Below are 19,368 nucleotides of genomic sequence, written 5' to 3'. Positions count from 1 at the left end.
AATATTTTCAAAGTCACAAGGTCGTAGTTAGGACAAACTATCCTATAAAGAACGTCCTAAGAAAGCCAGACTTGGCTGGAAGAATGGTGGCATGGTCCATAGAATTGTCAGAATTTGACCTCACTTTTTCTCCAAGAGGAGCCATTAAATCACAAATGTTAGATGATTTTGTTTTAGAGATGTCCACTCCACCAACGGCGGAAAAAACCTCACCATGGATTTTATCGGTGGACGGAGCCTCAAATATAAGAGGCAAGAGGCAGTGGGGCTGGTGTAGTACTAGAGGGTCCAAATGGCGTAATGATCGAACAACCGTTACGTTTCACCTTTAAAGCCAACAACAACCAAGCTGAATACGAGGCGTTAATTGCTGGAATGAAATTGGCAAAAGAAATGGAGGTAAAGGACTTAAGAGCCATGAGTGATTCCCATCTAGTTACAAACCAAGTTTCAGGAAAATTTCAAACCAAAGAACCACAATTGATTAAGTATTTTGAAGGAGTTCAAAGGTTAGCCAAACATTTTAATTCTTTTGAGTTGGTCTATGTTCCCCGAGAGCAAAATACAAGAGCTGATTTGTTGTCCAAATTGGCAAGCACAAAGAGACAAGGAAGCCACATAACTGTTATCCAGGAAACTATTTCAACCCCTAACATTGATGTAGCAGCGGTTATGATGGTGATAGAAGAGGAAGATTGAAGGTCACTAATAATCCACTACTTACAGAAAGATGAATTACCAAGTGAGAAAGAAAAGGCTTTCAAAATAAGGAAGATGGCGGCTTGGCATTCCATGGTTGGTGACAAGTTATACAAAAGAGGATTTGCCTCGCCCATGTTGTTGTGTGTCGGCGAAGAGGAGGCGAAGCGGATTATGGAAGAAGTACATGAAGGATCCTGTGGAAGTCACATTGGATCAATATCATTAGTAGGAAAAATCCTAAGGGCAGATTTCTACTTGCCAAATCTACATGACGACACCACCATGTATGTTAGGAATTGTGTCAAATGTCAGCGTCACGCTGATTTACATCACGCTCTTGGAGAACCTTTGAAATCTGTCTTATCTCCTTGGCCATTCTTCATGTGGGGAGTTGATATCGTGGGTCCATTTCCCATTGATTATAAGCAAACAAGGTGGAATATTGTTGCTATGGACTACTTCACCAAATAGATAGAGGCAGAACCAGTGTCCAGTGTTTCGACAGATCAAGTTAAGAGGTTCTATTGGAAAATGATCATCTGCAGGTTTGGATTGCCAAAATACATAGTATCAGACAATGACACTCAATTTGCCATTGAGAAGGTCATTGAATTTTGTCGTGGAAAGGGAATCCAAAACACTTTTATATCAGTTGAACATCCTCAAGCAAATGGTCAAGTTGAATCCGCCAACAAAGTCATATTGAGAGCTTTGAAACGAAGACTAGCTAGTAAAGGCGATGCTTGGGTAGCTCATATCTTGCCCATTTTATGGTCGTACCATACCACGCCTCAGTCCTCAATGGGAGAAGCATCGTTTACAATGGTTTATGGTTCAGATGCAATGATCCCAGTTGAGATAGACCCACCAAGTTAGCGTAGAGAGACGACAACCTTATATGAAAATAACATAGCCCTAGAAGAAAACCTTGACATGATTGAAGAAAAGAGAGAAAGGGCACATTTCAGAGAAATCGCCACAAAGCAGAGAGCAACAAGGCGATACAATTCACGAGTCATACAAAGAAGGTTCAGAGAATGTGACTTAGTACTAAAAAGACCTATGGAGAAAGATAAAGGAGGAAAATTTGCGGCTAACTGGGAAGGCCCCATTCGCATTCACGAAATCTTTGAATGAGGAGCATACCGTTTAAAGACGATGGAAGGAGGAGTCTTACCCAGAACATGGAATATTACAAATTTGAAGTTTTATTACAGCTAGGCGAGGAGCGCCGCAACAAGCCGCCTATGGCGGTATCATTTTCATTTGTTTTATTTTTCATATATTATTATTGTTGAACCTTTGATGTATCAAAACTTATTTGCAGAGAATAAAAGAGCAATGAGACACTCTTTTCTCTTGAGAAAACAAGAGTTTTTATTGAGGCTCATTGCATTCAATATCTCATTGTTAATTTATATAATAATTAACTGCATATTTGGGTTTGTAATCGAAAAGGTTAACCATGTGTTCACTAGTAGAAAATGGACTTTTGGCTAAGAGATTCCACTACTGGTATGTGAATACCAGTAGTGAAATACATTTGACCAAAGGATTCCACTACGGATATTTGTATACCAGTAGTGAAAAGTTCATAGACAAGGGATTTCACTACTGGTTTTCTTAAATCAGTAGTGAAAAGTAGACACGGTGGCAATGTTGTAATTACGTTGAAATTTGTTTTAATTGGATTTCACTTCTGATTTGGTATTCACCCGTAGTGGAATCCCTTAACTTAGAATGTATAGCGCAGAGTATGTTCATTTGTTCATTCATTCATTCCCAATTCCCTTAACAACGTTTCGCGCAGAACGAATTGAAGAACGAAGTTTTCTTATCATCTTCTCCAGAACGAGTTTCACAAGGTCATCAATCATCAATCATCTTCTTCGTCATTCCCAATCATCTCTCAAATTAGGGCACAATCGGAACGACGAACTTCACAATCGGAACGACGAACTTCTTCTTCTCCAGAACGAGTTTACTTTCGGTACGTTCAATTCTTCCTCCAAATTTCTCTTTATCTAATTTAATCATAACAGTGTTAAGATTCGGTTTTCTTGCTGATTTGTTTGTGCTTAACTCGGTTATCCGTGTTTACTCGGTTAATGATCGTGTAAACGATGCCCATAAGGTGTTCTGTGAATGTTCTTATAGAGATGTTGTTTCTTATAATGCTATGATTGATGGGCTTGTTAAAAGTTTTCATCTTGATCGTGCACGTGAACTGTTCGATGAAATGCCTCAAAGTAAATTTTTAAGCGATAGACTTGTTTAAAAAGCATGGTATATAGCACAGAACTAAAGACTATTAAGTATGTGCAAGAAATGTCGTAGAAATATAGCTTTATTTTGTTGGTACTCTTGCAGCATTATTTTAAAACTATGCCATCAATTTCAATCCTACAATCAAAACCTTTTCTTTAGACAATCATCAGTTAAGGGAAGAGTGCAGATGTCAGAAAGCTCTAATTAGTTTTCTTAATCTCTCTAATATATATTTTCTCCCTTTTGCTATCAAGTAATTAGTTTTCAGCTTAAATATTCTCTCATTCAATATCTTTTTGGTGTACAACTTTTGTTTCAATATATTTGCAGTGGCTTTAAGGATTTGTTTGACTGGAAGCATTTTATTGATACATTGAAGGATGATGTCCACATAGTAGAGACATTACCACCTGCCTTTGCCGGAATTCACCCTTTCTCAAAAACTCCAATATCTTGGTCTAAGGTAACCATAGCTTGTGTGCTCAAAATATGTTGATTAATTGATTTACCACATTCTTGTTGTGTCATCATAATTTATTTAGACGCTTTGTGTCAATGCCAACATATTTTGCACATCATATAATTGCATCCTCTTTTACCGATGCTTCGGATTACGGTCAATGAATATACATAGTGCTTATGCTTATTTTCAGGTTCCTTATTACAAGACCGAAGTTCTTCCCCTCCTAAATCAACACAAAGTTATCTATTTCACACATACCGATTCACGGCTTGCTAACAACGGCATTCCAAAATCCATACAGAAACTAAGATGCCGTGTAAATTACAGAGCATTGAAATATTCAGCTCCAATTGAAGAATTCGGAAACAAATTGGTATCTAGAATGCAGCAGAATGGAAATCCTTATCTTGCCCTTCATTTAAGGCAAGTTACAATCACAATATTGTAATACATTTGTAAGATCAATTGCTTCAAATAAATGTTCCATTTCTAATCACCTTACGATCTCTTCTTTGTTATAGATATGAGAAGGATATGCTTGCATTTACCGGCTGCAGCCACAATTTGACTGCAAAAGAAGATGAAGAACTGAGACGGATGCGATATGAAGTCGGTCACTGGAAGGAAAAAGAGATTAACGGGACTGAAAGGAGATTGCTTGGAGGTTGTCCGTTAACTCCAAGGGAAACTTCCTTATTACTTAAAGCACTTGGTTTTCCATCACTTCAATAATCCTCTATGGTTCTATTCCTAACTGGTAACTTGAAAAATGGTTTCTTTAAGCTTCATAATTTTATTTTGGATCATAATTTCTTGACTGAAACAACCCCTGCTTCTTAGATTGGAGGTTTGGTTGATGAAACTGCTTTCACCGGGAATTAATGTTGCAGCAGGCGTATATCAGTGGGGTGAGTGTTTTTGTTAGCATTCATAATTATGGAATTTGCTACTATGGATGTGTTTGCCTTATTTTGATTGCATAGGGACTCATGTGTTTTGGGTAGGTCTATTGGCTGTTGGTGGTTAAAATTTATGGTATTTTAGGCAAGTATTAGGTCTTTATATCATGGTATTTTAGTGTTTACCTACATGTAGATTCAACACCTAAAAATTATGGTTAATCATGTTTGATGTCGTGGTTAATGAAATTATGTTGATTACTAATGTGTGTTTACATATGGTATATCCATTAACCATTCATTACAGAATTAACCACATATTTGTACTTTCGTTTTAGCATTGCGTTAACAATGGAGCTTGAATCCATCTCTATAATGATCTGATTTGCACTGCGTTAACAATGCAGCTCGAATCCATCTCTATAATGATTTGATCTGATTTGCACTGATTTGCACTTTGGCTTCTCATATTACTTTTCCTTTTAGGAATGCAAGTTCAGGTTCACAATATTATTTCCTCTTCATATCACAAGTTATCTGATTGATGCATTCACCATTTGTGTATAAATTGTTCTGTTTCTGGTATTTTCTTATGTGTAATAGTTTCTAATGCAGTGGCAGTGGTTTATTTAAGACTATGATTGCATTCAAGATTTGCGTATAAATTGTTTTGTATCTGGTATTTTGGGGGTGAGTAATGGTTTCTAATGCAGTGGTTTATCAAGGGTTAATTTAATACTGACATGATTTTATCATTTTAAAGCTTAGAGCGATCTATTAAGTTTCTAGCATTTAGCAGTAGAAAAGTACCACATACTCTTATTTATATGAACACAATGTATAGAATAAATGAATCCCTAAAACTTGGGGATTGTAAGAGATGACATTGTGAAATTGGTTCTATTTATGAAACTTCCATAGCATAGAATAAAAAAGGGCGTAGGAAACAATCACAGACATATTAGTTACATTCAAGACTCCCCCTCAAACTATAGCATGCATGTCATATGCATCCAGCTTGCTACATATCTGTACTAGGACTTCGAGAGGACTTTGGTAAATATTATGCTAGTTGATGCTTGGATAAGGATCTCACAAATGTATTGTGAACTGTGGATGATGTGTAAAATGTAGATATATGTTGGTGTTCTTTCATTTCTTTGTTTTTTCTTTTGTTCCGGGGGGCAATATACAGTGCTAATGATAGCCCTTCCGATGGTAGATTTTTGTATAAGACTTGCAATTTTAGCCATATGAACAAAGTATTCCTTTATGTGTAGACTCACATTGTCTTGAATCATGTTAGTGTATAATGTTTTTAGTGTTAATAGATCTTCTCAATTTGGTTACTTTGAGTGCCAAAGTCTAGTTATTACAAGAAGCATAAAAAGAGGTACCAATATTTATGGTCTGTTTGTGATGCCTAAAAATGGTACAGGAAGCAAAAATTAAAAAAAAAATCAAACATACCACTACTGATATTCAGTTTAACAGTCGTGAAAACCATACATACCACTACTGGTATTCATTAAAACCGACGTGGAATCCCCATTTCTTTAAAATAAACTGGAAAACCATACATACCACTACGGATATGTGTAAATACCCGTAGTGGAATCCCCATGATTTATATTAAAAAAATTTGAAACCATACATACCACTACTGGTATTAATTATAACCGACGTGGAATCCCATACATACCACTACGGGTAATTGGAAAAACCGACGTGGAATCTACATAATTTTAAATAATAATTAAAGAAGAAATTAGGATACCACGACGGGTATTAAAAGACCCGACGTGGAAAGTGTGGACTTACAACGACGCCAGCATTCACTACTGCCACGACCAGTAGTGGAAAGTCCTTTTGGCCAGTAGTGGAATCCCCTTTCTGCACTAGTGGTTACAATTATGACCACACAAAAAAAATAAAAATAAATCAAAGGTCAACCTGATTAAGTTGTGGACTCTGAACCAAATAAATCAAAGGTCAACCTGATTAAGTTGCAGGCTCTGAACCAATGAAAATTCAAGGTAAACCTGATTAAGTTGCAGGCTCTGAACCAAATAAATCAAAGGTCACCCTGATTAAGTTGCAGGCTTTGAACCAATGAAAATTCAAGGTCAACCTGATTAAGTTGCGGGCTCTGAACCAAATAAATCAAAGGTCAACCTGATTAAGTTGCGGTCTCTGAACCAATGAAAATTCAAGGTCAACCTCATTAAGTTGAGGGCTCTTACCCAAGAATAAAGGCCAACCGGCTCTGGACCAAAAAAGGCCACCCGGCTCTGGACCAGAAGAAAAGGTCAACCGGCTCTGGACCAAAAAAGGCCACCCGGCTTTGGACCAAAAAAGGCCACCCGACTCTGGACCAAAAATGTACATAGGAAACTCCAGGCGCTATAAAACGCCCTGGCCATCACATATGACGGGAAACTCCATGTGAAATGAAATCTCTGTGGCCATCACCCATTTCAGATTCAGCAATACAAAAAAAGGCGAGGTCATTAACAACACCAACAACAAAGTTTTAAATACAGCAGAGATAGGCGACTCATCATGGCACCAAATCATTTGCAATTGCCAAAAAGGCAACAGTATAAAGTTATTCGCAAAATGATTCCTAATTGTAAGAATATTGCAGGTGCAAGGATAAAGATAAAACGATATCAAATGGAGCACAACAATTATTCATACAAGATTCAAATGAAAGCCTCAGAAGGGCATGATGTCAAGGCCACTAAGGGCGAGTTACAAAATCAAATTAAAGCCTCAGAAGGGCGTGATGTTCGATGCCACAGAGGGCATATTACAGAAACAAAGTAAAAAGCCACATAAGGGCGTACAAGAACTATTTCAAAAAGCATAATTAAAACTATTGGTGAGGAGTATAAGGGACAAGTTTCCCATCAACGATCCGCTTCATATCATCAAGTTCGCCCAGGCGTTCTACGTCCAAGTCAGGGAAAAGAATTTTTATCTGTTCCAAGGCAAACGAGAAGCCCTTATCATGCTGCACGACGGCGGAAAGTTGGAGATCGTTGATGTCACTTTTCAGTTGGGCTTTCTCCTTACCCAAGGCCTCAACAGTAGACACCGCCTCCTTATTCTCCTTCATTAAGTTGGAAATTTGCTTGCCTTGAGCAGCAACATTTTCCTTAAGTTTCTTCTTTGTGGCGGCATAGCTATCCTTTACCTTTTCCAGCTTATCCTCATAATCTTTTTTCATTTTCTCAGCTTCATTCTTCTGAGACTCCCACTTCTCCTCGTTGAAATATATTCCCAAAATCTCTTCTTGGACCTCCATGGTTTCTTTCACAATATCAATCTGATTGTTCACGGCTTCAGACACCTCTGTGTGGCATTCCTTCACATTCTCCACAACAATGACAAAGGAAGCATCAAAAGTTATCCCCTTCTGAAGGCGGAGAACGCTATCCAGAAAGCGTTTCTCCTCCTTGTTCAACCTTCATGTGTAATCGTTCAGTTCCTTCACAAACTCAGAAAAATCATCGAAGTTCTCCATCAACTCTTCCATATCAATACAAAGCATACGACAGAGTCTCTTAATAACTGGCGAGGCCGGAGATTGACCACACTCGAATGAAGAATCCATAGCTGCAATAACCTAGAATTTTTTTGTGAGTTTGGTTGTTTGGAAAGTGGTGATTCAAATGCAACTTGAAGCGTTGAATTTATAGGAAGATAAGCATACATCGTGGGATTTCAGAAGTGGGTTAGTGGGAAACACTAATGGCAGTTATCTCCTTCAAAGGGCGCGACAAAGAACGTGCAGGTGGTTTTTCAAATGGCGCGCGAAAGAACGTGCAAGAAGGATGTGAAAAACGTGCTAAATTTTTTACCTTCAGAGATGCAATAGGAACGTGTGTTCAATTCTCATGAAAGCACTTCACCTCACCGAGCTTCGTGCTTGGGGAAAATTTCTCATCCCACCCACTCACTTTCTCACCCACCCCCTATTTTTCCATTTTTGCCCTTGGTCAAAAAATTCGGAACGCGTTTTCCGAATTTTTTTTGCCTTTAAAAACAATTTCGGAATGTGTTTTCCGAATTTTTTCCAAATTTGAACTAAAAAAATTCGGAAAACGCGTTCCGAATTTTTTGACCAAGGGAAAAAATGGAAAAACAAAGGGTAGGTGAGAAAGTGAGTGGGTGGGATGAAAAATTTTCGTGTTTGGGGGGCTGTGGACCAGACAATGGACTAGAAGGAAATTTAATTAGGCCCAATAAATCCAAAATTAGCAAAGCCCAATCAAAAGTGATCCATGAAGACTCAGTAGGCGAGATGGCGAGACAACATGACGTGGTGAGAAGAAGTGACGTGGCGCCAACAGGTTTTGAACACTGTACCAGAGTGTTCACCAAAATATAAATGATTGAAATCGAGTCTAAATTAAATGATTGCAATTTTTATTATCAAGTTGACAATTTTCAATCCAAAATCTACTAAAACTACCGGATGAAATGAGTCTTCTCACTAGTACAAATATGACATATTACACAAGTAGTTTACATCTGACGAGCATATGTCAGATGTAAAATGCTATATGGAGTAGTCTTTTCATCTGGTTTCAATATCCACAGATGTGAAAAATATATAGACAAAACGTTTTACATCTAGCCACAATATCCCCAGATGCAAAGCTAAACGCGGTGGCAATCCTGTAATTATGGTAAAAATTGTCTAAAATAATTTCACATATGACCATAATATCCCCGGATGTAAAAAGACTTCAAGTGATTAATAATTGGTCTCACAGCAACATCTCTCACACGATCTCCTTCATCTCTCACTGCTCACTCGAACCCTAGCGACCGGCCTCATCTCTCACGATCGATCTCATCTTCTCTCTCAGATCTCACTCGAACTCGGCGGCCTCATCTCTCTCACGATCGATCTCGTCTTCTCTCTCACTGATCTCACGTACTCGCTCATCTCTGTCGTCTCTCTGTCTCACTGAAACATGAATTGATGGCTGAAACGGAAATTCCAAAACCCAGTTAAACACAAATTGAAGGCTGAAACACATCTCTGTCATCTCTAGCTGAAACCTAGAGAAAAGGTCAAACCCTAATTTACTCATGAATTATGAATTATTTTTTTGAGTGATATTTTGAGTTCAGTGATATTTTGTTCAATTTGGGTTTTTGAGTTCAGTGATAATTTATTCATATTTAGTTGGGTTTTTGAGTTCAGTGATATTTTGTTCAATTTGGCTTCAATCACTATTCATTCTATTTTTATGCATAAAGCTTCTTTTTTTAGGTTTAATTGGTAGTGCATTTGCATCGAAGGGTTGATTTGGTTAGGTCAAGATGTTCACTGAAGGACTTGACAAAAACCCATTTAGATGGGTCAGAGAGGTATTATTCTTCACTCATTACTGTTTTTCATGTTTTTATCATAATGGATTTCTTTTAATTATCCTTATTACTTGAAAAGTTGTGATTTTTTTTTGCTGATGTTGTTTTGTTATTGTTTTTGTTGTTGTGTTGTTTGTTGTAAGAATGTGATGATTTTGAGTTGAATTCTGCCTAAAAAAACTACATTGTGTTCATTAGAAGGAAGTGTCATTCATCGAGAGATCCGGTGATGAGGAGTGCTGCTAATGAAATGCAAGGTCACGGGGTGTGTTTCACTTGCTGTGTTGATTTGAGGTAGGTTTGTGGTTGAATTGTGTAAAGGTCCGATATTTTTATACTTCTGGTAGTTTGTGCTGAGCAACGATAGACGTATTTTAAACTGTGGTTTCGATATAATAAAAGAAAGATATTGTCAGTTTGATAAGAACTAGATTTGAGAGAAGGAAAGAAAAGAATTCCCTATTGGAATTGAATGAATGAACTACACTGAAGTGTTTTAGAGACCTTAACTCTGCTTTCTCTAGTCCACAAATTTCACTTTCTGGTGTCTTTAATTCTACTTGCTTACTAACTGCTAGGTTTTTTGAGAAGAAACACCGGTAATCTAGTCAAATAAACAAAATAAATCCTAACCTCCGAGCTACACTTGGGCATCCTTATATAGACCTCCAAAGTTACAAAAGGATAACTACCAATTAACACCCTAACTAAACCTAACTATCACAAGGGCTACAAAGCCTAATTCCTAAACTAACTCAAACAACTAAAACAAGTAGGAAGTAGTATCAATGGTTCTCTTCCAAAAAGTAAGGCTTATATGTTACCAGGGGATACTTCTATGTGCAAAGTTCTGCAGAAAAGGTATGAAATATCCTAAGAAATTTTTCTGCAATTTTTTTCATTTCAATTTTGGTTTTTAAGTACTTGGCACTACTTTCTCTGAATGAATGAAGTACTAATGTAGCACCAGCATTTTAGATTTAAGGCATGTCCGGTCAGTGTCCGATGTTGCCACCGACCATGTGGTTACATTCAAATATTTTACTTTCTCAAATTATTATTGGTGTGTGTGTTTGTGCTTTATAGATGTATTATCTTGGCCTGCTGGAATTAGCCTAACTGTGTTTTATGCCATGAAAATTTTCAAAATGGAAAACTATCTGAGTGCTCCACCATTTTGTGGCTCTACTCAAGAGATTAGACAAACTAATGAGGAAATTTCAACTTCTGCAGCATGTAGTACTCCAAATAATGCAGATTCAAGTACTTTGAAATCTGTATCCAGGGATAAGTTAGAGAACCATGAAGATGCAAGCTTGAAACATTTGTTAGGTTAGTATATTTGATCGAATTTGTATGCAATTATGCAGGATGAATTTTCAGCCGTTATAATAAAATCATTGGTAACCTTAGAGGATGGGGCTTATCAGATTTTTCAGGAGGCAGGACAAAGTCTTTCAAAGGCCAGATTATAGGTCTCATTTACGCAACTCAGTACCTACGAGTCCCTCTTATACTTTTTAACTCCGTCTTCATTATTGTAAAGTTCGTTTCTGGGTGATGTCTAGCAAGGTGAGATGTCAATACTTATAGCTATGCACATTCTTTTAATTTTTCTGTGTAGATTGTAGAGTATAGTAATAATAATCATAGCAACAACATTATAACACAAGCTGCAATACATTTACAAATGGACCAAATGTAGTTAACTGGATACTGTGTTTAGTTCACTGCATGGGTCTTCAGTCATTTTATTTTTCCTTTCTGGATATTGGCAACAACATGAAATAACTTAAAGAGCAAAGCAATACTCTCTTGCACACTTATTATTAGGTAAAATTCACGGGAATCTCTTTAGTATAGAATTGTGTCCCACGAAATAGGGAATGAAACATAATGTGATTTAGTGGTATCCGCGTGATTTTGTTTAATACAATATCAAAAGTGTGTTATAGAGTGTGCATTAACTTATCTAGCTTGAACTTGAAGTATGGTTGTTTTGCCACTAATTATTTTAGTTTTGAATGCTTAGCTAATTTTGGTGCTTGTTTGGCAGTAAATTTTTATTAGATTAAGATATAGTTTTGACCACAGGAAAAATAAAATAAATAAATAGCTGCAAACTTACCTAGTTGGTTATAGTGAAGTTCAAATATAAAGCTAGCTTGTTCAGCAAACCTTAAGCCACTAGTGTCTACCTTAACATTTTTGTCTCCCATCTTCCATTCTCACACACAGTTTGAAGAGAATATGGTTGTTTATTTTTTATAGTAAAGGGATCATGCTGTGAAGTATAAGGAAGTAACATAATGTCTAGCGCTGATGTTTATTTTTATCTTCTTAATGGTTGCAGGTGCTGGAGGTTTACATCGCATGATTATGATGTTGCCGATGATGAAGCTTAGGAGCTAGCTAGGTTAATTTGTGTGATGTTACAATGGATTCACATTAATTAGGATGTTTTGAATTGTAATGACTTGTATTTTGCTCGAATGTTATAACATTTTGGATTGTTGGTATTTTGCTTGAATTGTAAGACTTGGTATTTTATTTGAATTGTAATGACTTGGTTGAATGTAATTGTATTTTGGTTGAATGTTGAATTGTAATGCTATTTTGGTTTTTTTTAATTACAAAATAGGATTTAAAATATAAGAAAAAAAAAAAGCAGGATTTTGAAAAAATAAAATAAATAAAGTTACTATTTCACATCTGGTGACTTGGTCAGATGTAAAAGGTCCAATTTAATTAAAAAAAAATTTGGTCAGCTGAAACACGAGAACAGAGGTAAAAGAGGATACTTTTACATCTGGCGAATGTCAGATGTAAAAAGCGTAAACTTACTACTTCTTGTACGTCTACCTCTGACTGGGGTCAGATGTAAAATGGGGTTTTGGCCAGATGTAAAAAGTGTTTTCTGTACTAGTGTCTCATGCTAGCTGATACTAGTGAGACTATTTTTTTTAGATAATTTTCTTTTTGTCTTTTCCTTTTTTCTTCATCTTATACCAAAAAAATATTTTGAGGTAATACAATTTTTTTTATGGAATTAATTTTTTTTTAAAATTCTAAAAAAAATACAATATCATAAAATATTCCCCGACCCACAACCCTTTTATTATTATTATTATTATTATTATTATTATTATTATTATTATTATTATTATTATTATTATTATTATTATTATTATTATTATTATTATTATTATTTTAATCAAATCAATATTGATTAAGTTTTATAGGTTTGGTCTGGTGGTGAGAGATTTGGGGAGTACGTTATAAGTCCTAGGTTCGATCCAAGTTCATTGTAAACAAAAAATAATAACACGATCCTAAGTCACGGGGATGGTTATTATACATAAGCTATCCTTATGCACCATGCATAAGTTACTTAGTGAACCCCCCAAATTACTTGTGCACCCCCCAAATTACTAGCACACCCCCAAATTTCTCATGCACCCCCCAAATTACTTGTGCACCCCCAAATTTCTCATGCACCCCCAAATTTCTCATGCACCCCCAAAATTTCTCGCACACCCCCAATATGACTTTTGCCCCCCAATTTTATTTTTTTGGTCCCCTCCACATTTCTAGCCTAAACCATTTTGTTGTGGGAATGGTTTCAGAGATATGCACTCCAAAACCATTAAGTGTATAAGATGGTTTTAGAGTACAACCCTATAATTAGAATACAAACAATAATTGTGATTTGAAACCATTTAACCAACATAATGGTTTCCAGAATTTTTAAAACCATATAAACACACATAAAACCATTTTACAATACAAATGGTTTCAGTGTATAACTATCTGAAACCATTTAACCAACATAATGGTTTCCAGAATTTTTAAAACCATATAAACACACATAAAACCATTTTACAATACAAATGGTTTTAGTGTATAACTATCTGAAACCATTTAACCAACATAATGGTTTCCAGAATTTTTAAAACCATAAAAACACACATAAAACCATTTTACAATACAAATGGTTTCAGTGTATAACTATCTGAAACCATTTAACCAGCATAATGGTTTCCAGAATTTTTGAAACCATAAAAACACACATAAAACCATTTTACAATACAAATGGTTTTAGTGTATAACTATCTGAAACCATTTAACTGGTTTTAAATAATGATTATAATTGTACCAAAAAAAAACAATTATGATTCTAATTATAGGTTGTACTTCAAAACCATCTTATGCACTTAATGGTTTTGGAGTGTATATTTTTGAAACCATTGCCACAGCAAAATGGTTTAGGCTTGAAATATGGGGGGTTAAAAAAAAATTGGGCGCACAAGTCATCTGGGGGTGCGTGAAAATTTTTGGGGGGTGCGCTAGAAATTTGGGGGTGCGCGATAAATTGGGGGTGCATGAGAAATTTGGGGGGTGCACGAGAAATTTGGGGGTGTGCGAGTAATTTGGGGGGTACGTGAGAAATTTGGGGGGTGTGAGTGTGTGAGTTGAGATTGGCTAGGATTATTACATGTGGATGCTCAATCTAATGGATGTTATTGACTTATGTACCATGCATAAAGATTACACTTATGTATAATAACTTCTCCCCTAAGTCACTAGTATATTATAAGTTCTGGGTTCGATCCCACCTCGTTATCGTTATGAAAGAAGAAGAAAAAAAAAAAAAAACAATAACACGATCCATTAAGTTTTCCTTATACTTTCAAAACCTGCGCTATTCTTCTCCAAATAGGAGGAGCTTCATTCTTCCTTCAGCTTCCAGCTTCCATTTGGTTTCACACTAAACTAACTAACAGGTAACAAATTTTCTGCAATAAACTTTGAAATCAATCGGAATTAGGGTTCAAATTTTTCAAATCATTATCTTTTCCTTTCATTTACCTGTTCCTATCATATAGGGTTTAGGGTTTTATTCTTTGATTCATGCATTGTTTCGTTTGATTTCTCTCTCACATTGTTCAATTCGTTTGATTCTTCCTTTAAATGTTAACTACAAATCTTCATAGAACTTTTCTCTATCTCAAAAACCTAACTTTCCCACCAAAACCTTACCAATACCCATCACCATTTTCTCCACATTTTTGCACCAACACTTCAGATTCAACCACTTTTGCAGTCTCCTACCTCATAAACAATTTTGGGTTCTCCCCACAATCTGCATCCAAACATTGCTCAACCTACCATCTTAGTTTTAAGACTGCCCAAAAACCTGATTCTGTTATCACATTCTTTAGAACCAATGGTTTCTCTAACTCCCAACTTCGCGATATCATTGCAAAGTTACCAGGGCTACTTTCCTGCAACCCCTCCATAAGGGTATTGCCAAAGTTTCAATTTTTACTCTCCAAAGGTGCTTCTAACTCTGACATTGTTAACCTTGTCAGTAAGAATCCCAGAATCTTGTCTACAAGCGTGGAGAATCATATAGTCCCAACCTATGAATTGCTTTATAGATTCTTGCAATCAGACATGGACATTATTGCTAGTGCAATACGATATCCAGCTTTACTTTGTGACCATCGTGTGCCACACAACATCACAATCTTGGTTGAGAATGGAGTTGCAGACTCGAGCATTGCAAAATTGCTTCGGAGGAATAGTTGGGTACTCCTGAAATGTGAGATGCTGAATTTAGTGGAGGAATTAAAGAATTTAGGGTTTAATCCTTCAAAAACAACTTTTGGTGTAGCGTTGGAAGCCAAACTAACTGTAAACAAAACATTGTGGAAAGAAAAAGTCGATGCTTTTAAGAAGTGGGGGTGGTCTGATGAAGATGCTCATGAAGCATTTAGAAAGAAACCTCACTGTATGTTGGTATCCATTAATAAAATTAATTTAGTGATGAGCTTTTGGGTCAATCAATTGGGTTGGGATGCGCTTGCCCTTGCAAAAGGACCGTCGGTTTTATCGAATAGTTTGGAAAAAAGTATCATTCCAAGGGCCTCAGTTGTGCAATTTCTGCTGAAGAAAGGTTTGCGAAAAAAGGATGCAAGCTTAACTTGTCCATTTGTAGTGTCTGAGCAGGTGTTTCTTGATACGTGTATAAAACGTTTTAAGGAGGAGACATCTTATCTATTAAAGCTTTATGAAGAAAAATTGAGTCTTGCACAAACCAGGGACAAAACCGGCATGTCATGATCAAGTTTTCAGGTATTTAGCCTTAATTTGTTATCGTGTTCCATATTCGATTTGAATACTTGTTCAGGACTTGATTGGAGCTAGTTTGAGATAGTTTAGTTAACGTTTTGCATTTCCTACTTACACAAATGTTGGTTTTGTTTTTAAATTTGTTAACCTTTTTCAATACCGCGATGTATATAAGTCTTAATAATTGGCTAGTAATTCATGTGAAAGTTGATTTTAGCTTGCACTTATGGGCATGAATACTTTTTTGTGATAGTAATTTCTCTCGCCATGTTTGTTTAGTCTAATAATCTATTGCATGAATTCCAGCTATACTAGAATAGATTCTTGGATTCAAAATGGTTTCAAGTAGCGGTGCAGTTGCAAACTGTGGTTACATTTCAAATACCGAAAGTGAAAACAATTGTGAAAAAATGCAGTCGTAAATAAATACGGTAGTTGTGTACTTTTCAACATTGTTAAGGAAGTAATTGTGGTTGTGGACTGCAATTTTTTAAAACACTTGCAGTTAGGATTATGGCGTAGTCTGACCTTATGTATTGTGGTTGTGGTTGCTGCTTGTTGTCTTTACCTTTTGTCCATAGGTATTTGATTAACTGTCATTGACATATTTTTGCATGTTATGGATTTTATGTGACTACATTATGCATTGAACATTGTTGTTGTCTTGACTCTTGAGCCACTAAGGTGTAAGAGCTCAACATATGATTTAGAAGTGAACTGTATATTAGTCAATGGCTATAATCTTTTATTGAACAACTGGGACTTTTTACATGTCTTGATAATTAGATATACCACATGGATCGGTGAGGAGTGGAATTAGTTAGTGATCAAATTCTAAGTAACAAAACCAAATAAGAAAAATCATAAACAAACCAAATAAAAAATTCCAGTAACATATTGCAAATTGTCCGACGGATGTGATCGAATCCCAGTAACAAAAAGAAAAAAAAAAAAAAAACACGTAAAAGGAAATAAACTACAAGAATGACTTTTATCAGTTTGTCATATTCATTATGCATTGTAAACCTTACACTCGCCTCCTCTTGCAACTTGTCTCCTCTTCATACTTATCAACAACAGCTTCTAGTGCTTTCGTCGATGGTTTTGGGAGTCTTCTACTCTTCCTCAGAGTTTCTACTCCTCGCCTGCTCTTGGAACGTGTATCCTCTTCGTACTTGTCGACAACATCCTCTAGTGCTTTCGTTGATGGTTTTGCAGGTCTTCTGCTCTTCCTCAAAGCTTCTACACCTCGCCTCCTCTTGCAACGTGTCTCCTTTTCATACTTATCAGCAACAGCTTCTAATGCTTTCATTGATGGTTTTGAGAGTCTTCTACTCTTCCTCAAAGTTTCTGCATCTCGCCTCCTCTTGCAACTTGTCTCCTCGAACTTATCAACAATAGCTTCTAATACTTTTGTTGATGGTTTTCGGGGTCTTCTGCTCTTCCTCAAAGTTTCTACATCTTGCCTCCTCTTGCGACTTGTCTCCTTTTCGTACTTATCAACAACACCCTGTAGTGTTTTCATTGATGGTTTTGCGGGTCTTCTACTCTTCCTAGGAGTTTCTACACCTCGCCTGCTCTTGGAACGTGTCTCCTCTTCGTACTTATCAACAACAGCTTCTAATGCTTTCATTGAGGGTTTTGGGAGTCTTCTACTCTTCCTCAAAGTTTCTACATCTCGATCACTAAGTTGATTCTCATGGTCATCAAATTTGATCTCAGCCACATCATTCACCATAGTTTCATCACCTTCAACTTTTACTTTTGGAAGATAATTTGCAGTGTTAGAAGAGACTTCACTAGTGCTTGGAACATCTTTGATTTCATTGCATGGTACAAAGAGTGTGATCTTGATATGATATGTTATCATTGTTGTTGCTCCGCTGAAAAAGATAACAAAGTTTGTCTCTATAAAAAGTGTGCAGTGGAATGAATGAGTGTCCACATATTTATATATTTCTATTTAGGGAAGTTTCTTATTAATTTGCTTAAAAAAAAAATGTTTCTTATTAATTATAAAAAGTAATTTTTTTTTTTTTGACAAAAGTTTAAAGGAGTATATCTTTTTTACTAAAACTTTTGTATTTATTAGTTAGATTCTATAAAAATCAAAGCCGTAAATATCGTTCTCTCTCTCTCCATTCCTTTATCATATCTTTATTTATTTTTTTTTATAATATCTTTTTTGACGATTTTTTTTTTTGGATAAAAATCTTATCTTGATTTCTTCTTATTGTTGATTTGATACTAGAACTTCGACCCGTGCGGTGCACGGGTCTAATCAGCCGTAATATGTAACAATAAAAAATATTTGGATAAAATTCATACAACCGAAATTATGTTATATTATGAAATACTTTCTTATAGACTACATTGAAAGTTTTATTCGTATCTTTTTAAATTTATTTTGGAATTGTATATTTGAAATATTTGGAATTGAATTAAATAGTGGAAATTGTATATTGGAATTGTATATTTGGAATTTATTCGTATCTAGTGAAAATTTATTTAGTTTAATGTGGAAAATGAAAAGGTATCCCAAAGAATTAGGGTTGAAAATTAGGTAGCGGGTTGAAAAAAATATTATAAAAATAATTACAAAACTAATAAACAAATTTTTCTTTAATCGACGAAGGTTAGTTAACTAAGAATTTTCTAATGTAAAATTTTCTAACATGTGTGGTGCAAAAATTCTGCTTATTATAGGCGCAAAACAATTTTTTTTAGCAGCCAAACGTTGATTGACACATATAAATTAAGAATGTGGGTTGGCTTATTATAGGCGCAAATAAAAAAGTTTAGCAACCAAACATTGATTGATACGCATAGATTAAGATTAATTGATAGCAAAATTAAGAATGTGGGTTAGCTTATTATAGGCGCAAATAAAAAAGTTTAGCAACCAAACATTAATTGATACGCATAGGTTAAAGTTAATTGATAGCAAAATTAAGAATGTGACGATGGTGGCAGCTAAGTTGTAACCACGCTTGAAAATTTTGTGAACATTATATTGTAACACTAATCCAAAATTTGATGAAAATAATGGCTAAGTAATATGTATTAATTTGTAGTCAATAATGCCACGGTCAACCTCACTCGCGAATGAAGGAAAAAAGCTGCTAGATCTCGATTGCTCTTGTCTGAATGGTCTACTATAACTCCGCTGATTTTGAGCAGAAGAAGCGGAAACGCATATACTACGCTTGTCATGGAAGGTACATCTTTTCGGCCATACAAAGCTTAGTATGCGGCCCACTAGACCGTCTAGTCTGATTCAATGGTCAGTTCTGACATCAACTGATTTCAGCCTTCTTCCTATCGCAGTTGCGAGGATCGAACGGTAGTCCTTCCTATCAAGTGCAGCGCCAATCACCACTGAATCAACTAACGATTGGTATATCTAGCCATTTTAGATGAAATAAAAGTCAATAAAAACAATTATTTCAGATTTATAAGCTTTTATGGATTCATAATTATTGAATTGAGTCAACATAATTATCACGTTTTGAC

General features: G+C 35.8%; 3 protein-coding genes and 1 long non-coding RNA gene across 6 annotated transcripts; 3 read left to right on the top strand and 1 right to left on the bottom strand.

Annotated features, from left to right (window-relative positions):
* The first annotated feature begins 1,635 nt into the window (after positions 1-1,635).
* Positions 1,636-4,802, top strand: LOC123886547 (O-fucosyltransferase 35-like). Its single transcript, XM_045935855.1, has 6 exons — positions 1,636-1,730; positions 2,525-2,692; positions 3,301-3,433; positions 3,624-3,856; positions 3,955-4,190; positions 4,274-4,802. The coding sequence occupies exons 1-5, from the start codon at positions 1,636-1,638 to the stop codon at positions 4,163-4,165; spliced, it is 840 nt and encodes a 279-aa protein (XP_045791811.1). The 3' UTR covers positions 4,166-4,190; positions 4,274-4,802.
* Positions 4,803-8,903: 4,101 nt separating this feature from the next.
* Positions 8,904-12,297, top strand: LOC123887136. Of its 3 annotated transcripts, none has more exons than XR_006801362.1 (6): positions 8,904-9,419; positions 9,623-9,720; positions 9,864-9,907; positions 10,501-10,581; positions 11,091-11,292; positions 12,074-12,297. It is a non-coding gene; the product is annotated as an uncharacterized LOC123887136 (long non-coding RNA). The 3 variants fall into 3 exon arrangements; XR_006801363.1 differs by lacking the exon at positions 8,904-9,419 and adding an exon at positions 10,954-11,052 and having other exon boundaries at positions 9,446-9,720; positions 11,151-11,292; XR_006801361.1 differs by lacking the exon at positions 8,904-9,419 and having other exon boundaries at positions 9,451-9,720.
* A 2,394-nt stretch (positions 12,298-14,691) lies between these two features.
* Positions 14,692-15,846, top strand: LOC123886546. Its single transcript, XM_045935854.1, has one exon. The coding sequence runs from the start codon at positions 14,692-14,694 to the stop codon at positions 15,844-15,846; it is 1,155 nt and encodes a 384-aa protein (XP_045791810.1).
* Positions 15,847-16,882: 1,036 nt separating this feature from the next.
* LOC123886545 (splicing regulatory glutamine/lysine-rich protein 1-like) lies at positions 16,883-17,725 on the bottom strand. The gene has a single exon (XM_045935853.1). It carries the CDS (start codon positions 17,723-17,725, stop codon positions 16,883-16,885), a length of 843 nt encoding a protein of 280 aa, XP_045791809.1.
* Positions 17,726-19,368: the final 1,643 nt, after the last annotated feature.

This window comes from Trifolium pratense, linkage group LG5 (genome assembly GCF_020283565.1).
Source record: "Trifolium pratense cultivar HEN17-A07 linkage group LG5, ARS_RC_1.1, whole genome shotgun sequence".
Classification (NCBI taxonomy): Eukaryota; Viridiplantae; Streptophyta; class Magnoliopsida; order Fabales; family Fabaceae; genus Trifolium; species Trifolium pratense.
Note: the sequence above shows the minus strand (reverse complement) of the source record. Positions and strands in the feature narration are given on the sequence as shown.

Coding starts and splice junctions, on each gene's coding strand:
- LOC123886547 (XM_045935855.1), top strand. CDS start 1,636: ATGATTGAAGAAAAGAGAGAAAGGGCACATTTCAGAGAAATCGCCACA. Junction 1,731..2,524: donor TCACGAGTCATACAAAGAAG/GTTCAGAGAATG, acceptor AACGAATTGAAG/AACGAAGTTTTCTTATCATC. Junction 3,857..3,954: donor TATCTTGCCCTTCATTTAAG/GCAAGTTACAAT, acceptor TCTTTGTTATAG/ATATGAGAAGGATATGCTTG.
- LOC123886546 (XM_045935854.1), top strand. CDS start 14,692: ATGTTAACTACAAATCTTCATAGAACTTTTCTCTATCTCAAAAACCTA.
- LOC123886545 (XM_045935853.1), bottom strand. CDS start 17,725: ATGATAACATATCATATCAAGATCACACTCTTTGTACCATGCAATGAA.